This window comes from Cololabis saira, chromosome 12 (assembly GCF_033807715.1).
Source record: "Cololabis saira isolate AMF1-May2022 chromosome 12, fColSai1.1, whole genome shotgun sequence".
Taxonomy (NCBI): Eukaryota; Metazoa; Chordata; class Actinopteri; order Beloniformes; family Belonidae; genus Cololabis; species Cololabis saira.
Genome location: NC_084598.1, coordinates 27,715,545 through 27,724,775, shown reverse-complemented (window position 1 = coordinate 27,724,775; position 9,231 = coordinate 27,715,545). Strand labels below are relative to the sequence as shown.

Sequence of the window (9,231 nt, the reverse complement as noted above, 5' to 3'; positions counted from 1 at the left end):
GTAAAACTAAAACTCTCTTTGTCTTTTTAGACAGGAGCAACTGATTTTCCCTTCTCTCCAGCATCATAAAAGCCCTCAATAAAACACTTGGAATTTAACATTTTCAGCATAGTGTTACTGGATAGAATTACAAGAATGTATTAATTTTTTTGTTTGTTTATAATAATTTTAAGTTCATTTTTTGTCATTTTTCATATGTCCAACACAATTACCAAAAATGGTTCTACGAAGAAAGAATGAAGGGTTATGTTTGCGTGTTTTGGGTTCAGGGGACTCGTGAGTCACCAACAGTGAACCTCCAGTATACTTTCTTCGGCTCTTCTGCAGTATCTAGCGACATCAAGGAAAGATTCAGATCATCTCTCACCTCTGACGTCACATTCCCATCAGCTGACTGACACACACCTCACATGACACCCGTGACTGCTAAGGGGGTGCTCTCGTGTCTGCTGGCAGGGCTGTCGCCTCAGGCATCGCTGGGTTTTGAGCTCATTATCACTCATTGAATGAAATGACATCACTGACTAAATTAAAATTCATTCATTTAGACACTGGTGTCTTCTACGGCAGAGATCGGCAATATGACACCAAAGCAAATAATGCTAAATGTGAAACTACAGTTAAGCAGTTTCCTAGTGGAGAATCTATTTAAAGTGCTGAAATGTTATACCTCTGTTGGAGATGGCAGATCTAAGAACACTGCGTGTATTACGTGATCTGAAGCACCGCTCTATATTTAACAAATCATGGGGCTTGCACCGCTCCACGCTCATGCACAAGAACGCCCACCAGAATGGACACAACACGGTGCTGCTGAGACTTCCTCAATCCTTTGTCCTGAGTGGACCAGCTGAAGTGGGACAGGTAAGAACTGTACACATGAAGAGCAACGGAGCAAAACGGCAACAAATACTGCCATTCTTACTAATTCACTTTCATTCTGTAGCTGATAGAGGTCATAATATTGTAAGTTGCTAAGTTAATGTCACTATATTGTGGCGTATAAGTGCACGAGTGGCTTTATTTAATCTGTTGATTCAGTTAAATTGCGGCAGCTTAAAATGTGACATTTATGTTTGTTGTATGTTCCCTGCTTGTTTTTTTCATTGTAAGATGCTAAAATGATCTTTAAAAACACGAATATGCTTGTATTACAGCTCTTTTTATATATTTTGCAGGTAGTTTTGAGCCCAGGTCCAAATGGATGACTTTGAATACAGTGTGGAGATATGTGACCGTGACTGGGAAAGCTTCTATACAGAGAGTGAAGAGTGTGCTATGCTTCCTCCTTCACTAGCAGGCATGGATGATTCTGGTATGAGTGACATTGATGAAATTGGGTCCATTCTGGCTCAGAGGGCCCAAAGAGTCGACCCAAAACCAGGCTCCTCTGAGAATGACCGCTCCATTGACGGAGTGCCAGACCGTGAAGAATCGCCCGTGGAGCACTGTCTCAGTGGACGCGGCCTCGGCGTAATTGAGAGCGTTCTGTCAGGCAGCGAGGAGGACATACATCTGCAGTCTGTCAATATGTTTTTTGAAAGACTGAAAAGTCTCACAGAGGTTGAGCCAAACCAAAAGAAAGTTGGAAACAACAGAGAGGTAACACAGAAGGAGGAGCAGTGTTGTGATGGGCAACAAGCCACTAGAACCACTTTGCCAAAAAACTTCCCCAAGTTAAACACTCCGCCTGCCAGGGGTGAAACAGCAGTTGGCAAAGAGACTGTGAAGCCTGTCGACACCACCAGGACCATAAACATACTGAGAAAAGTTCAATCTCAATCCAACTTTTCCCCTGAACCTGCAGCCTGCAGAAACCTGGCTCCCAGGATGTGCAAATCATCTGAAATAGAGTTGTTCATTAGAGAGGAAGCCTGCATGGAAACCAGTGTCAATGACGTGAAACGGTGGAATCAGTCTCGTGACTCAACAGAAACCACTGTCTGCTCAGAAACAACACCTCAGACCTGCAGTGTGGAACCGTGTACAAATCTGAATGACATGGAGGAGGAAAGTTTCTTGACAAGTCAGGTAATTCTACGTAAAAAGTCCAGTCCAAGAGAGGAACATATCACCGTCCAAGAGTCATCTCCTTCTGCCTCTATCAAAAGGAAGAGGAGAAAGAAGAAACGGCTCAGCATGGAAGTCGGTGAAGGTGGGAGGCCATGTGAGAGGCAAGTTTTACCAGTGAGGAGTGATTCAGAAGAGGAGTGTTTTAGGTTAAGAGATGGAGCAGGTCTGCGTTTATTACCAGAGTCGTTTTATTTAAATGAACCACAAAAAAGGTTAATGCCTCCTTTTGCTGCATATTCACCCATCACCAGTTTTCCGAACAATATATCCAATATAGATGTAAAAAATGTGCTCTCCCACTCTGTTCCTCCAAGTGACAGTCCGAACCAACATTTGGCAGGGAGTGTATCTATACGGACCAGGTACACAGCAGCAGATTATACTGAAAATAACGGAACAGACCACATGTTTTTCAGTCCTTTGGGCCAAAGCAATGGCAACGTAATATCCAGAGTAAGCTACAGTACTAACGATACAACAGATTTAAAGGTTTGCAGGAAGCTACCTGTAGATGGGTCACCTGGACTGAATGAAGGTCTGACTGGCAACTCAGGACATGAGAAACAGAATGCAAAAGCAGGGGAACTCCAGCATTCTGATAAAATAAATACTTCCCTTATGAGCTGTGAAAATGGACAAAATCGAAAAACTTGTGAAGCAGAGGTCAAATCAGTCAGTCATTTACAGAGTGCAGAGTCATGTGCTCCTGCTGTGGACACCAGCCAAAATGACAAACTATCTGCTGCGAAGGCACTCCAGGATTCAGAGGGTGGAAATTCTGGCAGAGATGAGCACCCGCTGTGTCAAAGTGAGGCTGAGCCCCAAGACCAGCTGGAAAGTGACTTTCATAACACAAATCAATGTGGCACTACAGTGGAGAAGAATCACGTTTCCCTGTCTGCTCTTGCTGGAATTGCTTCACACGCTCTCAATGCAAAATCTCCCAGAGTCCCAGAGGAGAGTCCCGGTGAAATGGTCAGCCCTGACATAATATCCAATGGCACCAATCACTCGCCATATAAAAGCGTTTTGTCTGAAAATCCCTCCAGTTTAGATACAGAACTGCAAACAGATCATCCCATGGAGGTCCAGGCTTTCGATATTTTATCAGAACAAAACACAAAAGCTGAGACAAGTCAGTTGGAATCATCACAGACATCAGTTTTATCAAGTAAAAGTCCGACAGAAACCAAACTGTCCCTGTCTGAAGACTTACGAACAAGTCCTTCAAACATCACAAACGTGTCGTCCTGTTGCACTCTGGACACGGATTCTCTCGTGTCTCTCTCAAATGAGAACCTCACAGACCTGTCAGGAAGTTATTGTTCATGTGCCAGCGAATATGAGTCTGGAGGTCAAACAGAAAACAAGCTACTCATGTTGAAAAAACAAGAGGAAGGAGATACAACATCTGGATCCCAAAGTCATTTGGAATCGACTTGTGATTTGCAGGACAGAGGAGAGGTTGCCATCAATACATCCAAAGCTGTAGATGAACCAGAAAAGATGGTGAATTCAGTGTTTGCCATGTCTTCATTTTGGAGTGAGATGGAGAAACTGACAATAAATGACATTCTGGGTCTACGAAGGATCAACAAAGATGCTCCATTCAGCCGTCTCCCACCTCTGCAGGAAAATGAGGAAACAGAAATGTTTGCAGCAGCTGATTTAGACGTTTTAACGCAGTCCACGTCCACGTCCGTGCGTACTAAGGAAAAATTGTTACCGATCGAAAATTACTGCTCCAGAAGTGTTATGTGGGAAAGTGAACCTGTCCCAGTGAGCCGAAGTGTCAATATTTACCCACAAAATACAATATTGGCACCTGTGACCGACACGCTCCAACCTGTCCTAACTGAAAAGGCTCAAACATGCCGCAGGAAGATATCTAAAACCACCAGTGTGCACAATTTACCGGCGTTAGAGTCTGAGTCTCACGGCTACATGTGCAAAGGTAAAGCGTTGCAAACCTTAGAAGAAACAAAATCTGAAACATTTGAGAACTGTATTGACGGCTCCACGCTAAAGCAAGATAACCACAGGACGTCTTCACTCTCCTCTTCCACAGACAGCTATAGCATCTCTCTCACAGATATATTTCAGTATTTCTTCAGAGGCAATCAATCAGTCCCCAGCCAATCAGATAAAGAGGACCTAACAGCTGTCTTCACTGGTGGAAATTCTGTCCCTGAAACATACGATCATTTTTTCTCTGAATTTGATACAGAAAGCTTCTTCTACCCTCTCACAACAACTGAAGAGAAGGACAAAGACGGACCAGTTCCCATCTTTTCCTACTCAGTCCCCACCCAATCAGATAAAGAGGACGTAACAACTGTCTGCACTGGTGGAAATTCTGTCCCTGAAACATACGATCATTTTTTCTCTGAATTTGATACAGAAAGCTTCTTCTACCCTTTCACAAAAACTGAAGAGAAGGACAAAGACAGGCCAGTTCCCATCTTTTCCTACTCTCGCTCAGCGAAGAGAAATTTACAGTTCCCGGAGGCCTACGAGTATTTCTATGCGTCCTCGTCGTCTGACGATTCTTCTGCGGAATCTGACGAAGAAGAGAACTGCCAACCTGTGAGGGTGTTGAGCAGGTTCAACCGTAAACCGAGCTCAACTCATATTGCCACAGACGTGTATGATAACTTCTTCACGGACGGTGACCTCAAAATGAACTTCTTCTCCCTGAGGTCTCTTTCCTTCAGGAACCTTCGTTTCAAAGCATCTACACAGCAGAAGCAGGGGTCACACTCTGTGTCTCTTGTACCTGTGAGCCAGAGGAGCAGATCAGCTCTGAGGGCTGGTCTTCCCTGTAATGTGCTGGGAAATCAAGATGTTATGTTTCCCGATCCACTGATTTACCACTTGGATGACCGGATCTCCAGGGTGCTTGCAGAGCAGCCTTTCAAATACGAAGGCTTCCAGGAAATTATTTCAAATCCAAGTAAGTCCACTGTAATGCGATGCTGGCTATGGTGAGTGTGGAAACCCACAAACAATTTACATTTCTAATAGTTATCGCTGTGAGCAAAGTATCTAACATGAGTATGTACATATCCATACTTTGTTTTTGTTTTTTCAGTATTTTATATTTTGATGACACATGATTCAGAGCATCGGAGCACTGTTGTAGCATCACATTTAATTTAGGTCAAACAGTGTTTTACTTGAATGAAGGCCTCCTGCCACACAGACATGTGAGTGATGTTCTGTTGCCAATCATCTACAGTCATTCAAGGGTAGTTGTAAACATAACAAATGAAAACATTTTCTAAAATGAGATTGTATCAGATCAGTGCTCAGTATTGGCTGGTATCCGCACATATTATAATCAGTATCTGAAACAAAGAAATTATATTGGAACATCAGTGACGTTCAGAATTGATAATCATACTGCTAATTCTGCAGTTAAAATCTTATGCAATAAAGTTAAAAAGAAAATCCAAGAGATGTCATCAAAAGTTCTGATTAGACTGTATACATCAGTGTAGCACAGCCCGGATGAGTTCAGTTCACTTTCAATTCCCTTTTATTTGTATAATTTGCAATTCACAATAAAAGTAATCTCAAGTCACTTTATACATAAGAAAAGTCTAATATAGTTCAATTAAGGACAATCCAGTTCAGTTTTAGTCCCATTCAATACAATGGACTGTAATTCAGTAATACAAATCATTTTGATAGATTCAAGGTTCAAGCTTCATATAATGTCATTTCATAAATAAATGAATAAAAATGAAAGAGGTCTTGCTAAAAAAAACATCAACCGATATAATCTTCTTTTTGGTGCAATCCCCCGGCCTAGACAGCCTAAAAAAAAACCTCAAGTAGAACCAGTCTCAAGGGGAGGCCAGTTCGGGGTCTGAGGTGACAGGAAAGGGAGACCACAAGCACAGAAAGTAGTCCAGGGACATCTAGCTATAAGACACAGAGGACAACAGTGTTGGATGCAATAATGATATATACATAGCAGAGAAGTAAAGAAAACAGTCAGGAAAAAACACAAAGCATCATGGGAAGTCCCTCAACAGTCTAGGCCTACAGCAGCATAACTAAAGTAATGATTCGGGCACCCATGCCAGTCCTTAGTGTTAGTTTTTATCAAAAAGGAACCTTTAAGCCTATTCTCAGAGGCATGAGGATGTCTTCATCCTCAACACTAACTGGGAGCTGCTTCCACAAGAGAGGAGTCTGAAAACTGAAGGCTCGGTCTCCCATTCTATTTTAAGAAACTCTAGAAACCTCAAGTTAACCTGTGGTCTGAGAGATAAATGCTCTGCTGGAATAACATGGACCTATCAGTTAGTGATCTGGCATCATGTTGAAATTGAAACTTGCTGGGAAATTTTAAAACAGGCTAAAAAAAATAGGCTGAACTACTGCAGCCTTAAAATATTTGGGTAACTTTGTTCAAGCCTATTTTGAAATAAAAGTACTGTTTAGGATAAAAGCAAGCATAATTTAATCCTCTATCTTACAGATAGTATCACTTCGGAATCAGTGGCTCCCCCTCGCAGAGAACAATGTCCATGCCGTATTTGGACACTTCATCTAAGCTCTTTCTGTTTTCCTCACACGAGGACAGATGTAATGCAGGCATAACACCCACTGAGCTGTCACAGTCATGACCGGGACGGATTTTCTTTCCTCAGCTGTCAGACGAGACAGCGAGCACGTAGCTTTGCAGCCAAGAGGAACCATGCTACGTGATAACTTGACTGCACTCAATGAGTGTCTCTTCTAAGCTGCCAGTAGAACCACGTCACTCATGTTTGGCTATGATATGAAATTGGCCTGCATCATTTTGAGGAGTCACCATGTAAATCCCTTTTCCAAAAACTCCACTGCTCTTTAATTAAGTTTTTGACTTATATCTGACATGGCCAATAAAATTTAGCACTTTAGGCAACTCGACTTGATAATTTCAAATGCAAGCCGCATTAAGCAGCCTTGTACACTTGTATGCAGGTGTTGGAAATTGACCGGGACAGAGGTGGAAGTCCTAACACATTACTTAGAGCTTATCCGCATCTGTTGGCATATAAATGTCAAATACATGAGCCCCAACCTGCTAATGGAGATCTCCAGATCTGTGGATCGTCCTTACAGTTGATTAGCATGGATAACTCAGTAACTCAAGACATTTTCTTTCACAAGGGTTGGATGCCTCCCTCCTCCCCATCAGACAATCAGATATGTGTCTGGTGTGTATTGCGTTTGCTTCGTGGGTCCTGAAGACTGCAAACCCACAAGTTGGTGATGCCTGGAAGGCTGGTATGTATGTTAATACTGTGAATAGGATTAATATACTTTAATGTAGTAGACATTTCTGATGCATTTTAAAGCTGCTTATTTAGTCACTATTTCAATTTATGAAACTATATTTCAACTTATGCAGTCTTTAATTGTAAGAAAAAGAATAATGAAGTGTGTAAAGGACTGCAAGGGATCTGACTTTAAACAATACTCACAAGCTGTAAAAAAAAAAAAAGTCTCTCCAAACATTTTGTGGTAACATCAACGAAAATGTGAAAATAAATCCACTGCAGGGAAGGTGATGTTTGCACCAACGAAAAGACACCAGTGTTGCAGTCTCCTGTGAGTAATATGATGACTCACTTTTTTTAAATCTATTTTTCCACAGTTCTGCTGGCGAACGTAAGCGCTCTGTCGGCCATCCGATACCTACGTAAATATGTCAGAGTGGAGGCTGCAGCCAGTGAGATGAAGTCGAAACATTTAGCACTGACAGATTCTTGATTTTTCTCCATCTATTTTCCCATGAAGACCATGAGTCTAAATGGGACGTCAGTCTTTTGAGGAAATGTCAATAGTGATAGTGATATATGTTTTCACTATGATTTTTATGTTTTAAGGATCTCTCCATCGAATGGAAGTGTCTAAATTCAAAATATTTAAGTCAACTTCTCGCTTACTTACTTTCTGTGAACTTTTGTCCCCTGAAAGCATTCAAATGAAGTATAAATCGACCAAAGACAGGATGGGGCACGTTAATCTGAAAGAAGGCTTTAGACATTTGTAAATAATGTTTTTGAGTATGTTCTGAAGGCAGATTAGAGGCAGGTTTACTCAGCGCTGTACAGACATGAGATGATAGATGAATGTGTGATAAGTAGATTAACGTGAGACGGTAGAAGAAATCAGGATGATGCTTGAGCCTCTTTGCTTCTTTTACCTCTATGAGGTAAAACCTCAAATCCAAAATTTGTAAACTATTCTCACAACAATTAAGGTACACTCCCTCAGAGAAGTGTAATTCATATAAGTTATGTGAAGGGCATTTGATTTTAATAATAGATTATTTATAAAGTGTTGTACTGTTGTCTTGTACTGTAGGTAACACTGAGCTGCTGGTTTTCCCAGTTTAACAATAAAAAGTATCTTTCAGTTGTGTCCTGTGTTTCTCATTCTAAAGGCACTCAGACATATAAGTGAAACTTTTCAAACACTAGAGGGCGACATAAGATTAAGTTGGTTAGAGCCTGCATTCAAGCATCAAGGGATTCATAGGCTCAGTATAGGGAGGGCAAGTTTATTGGTATGGTATATTTCATACACATAGGCAACTCAAAGTGCTATAAAAAGATATAGGCTTGAGACCTCACACACCTGCCTGCTTCACATGGCCAAACATAATCACAGAGTCTGAACCACCTCCCACAAATTACCAGTTAAAATGTCTGATATATATAAAAAGAAAAGTATTCTCAATTCAGAATCACAGCTACCCATCAACGTAATTGGTAACAGTGCAGTACTAGAAATTCAAAGAATGTCTTGAAAAGGGCATGAAAGATCAGTCTTTTCCTCCAGTGGCAGCTGTGAAATGTGAATTATGAATAAAAACAAAAGTATGCCACAGTTCGTGTCAGGCTGTTTCCACATCACTCAGTTAGATTACGAACCAGCTCTAACAGTAATGTCAAAAAAAAAAAATTCTTGAATATATATGGTAGCCTACGTAATGTTACACCAAGCACTTAAAAAATGCTCTGCAGTTATTGGATAAAGAGGTACCTTGGTACTTTAAGGGTCTTCGTGATCTCAGACTGGAATTTAAAACCAATAAGCGGCAGAAAATATTGTAGTGGTCTGATTATTAGTTTGTTTGTTTTTACAGTAGCATGG

The 9,231-nt window shown here is 41.2% G+C and overlaps 1 protein-coding gene across 1 annotated transcript; it reads left to right on the top strand.

Annotated features, from left to right (window-relative positions):
• The first annotated feature begins 782 nt into the window (after positions 1-782).
• Positions 783-9,017, top strand: LOC133457281 (PPARGC1 and ESRR induced regulator, muscle 1). Its single transcript, XM_061736343.1, has 4 exons — positions 783-864; positions 1,179-5,026; positions 7,240-7,356; positions 7,727-9,017. The coding sequence occupies exons 2-4, from the start codon at positions 1,201-1,203 to the stop codon at positions 7,840-7,842; spliced, it is 4,059 nt and encodes a 1,352-aa protein (XP_061592327.1). The 5' UTR covers positions 783-864; positions 1,179-1,200; the 3' UTR covers positions 7,843-9,017.
• Positions 9,018-9,231: the final 214 nt, after the last annotated feature.

Bases quoted from the DNA above. Each gene is read 5' to 3' on its own strand.
- LOC133457281 (XM_061736343.1), top strand. From the start codon at position 1,201: ATGGATGACTTTGAATACAGTGTGGAGATATGTGACCGTGACTGGGAA. The intron at 5,027-7,239 runs GTAAGTCCACTG...TTCTTTCACAAG, and splicing joins GGAAATTATTTCAAATCCAA to GGTTGGATGCCTCCCTCCTC. The intron at 7,357-7,726 runs GTATGTATGTTA...ATTTTTCCACAG, and splicing joins TGGTGATGCCTGGAAGGCTG to TTCTGCTGGCGAACGTAAGC.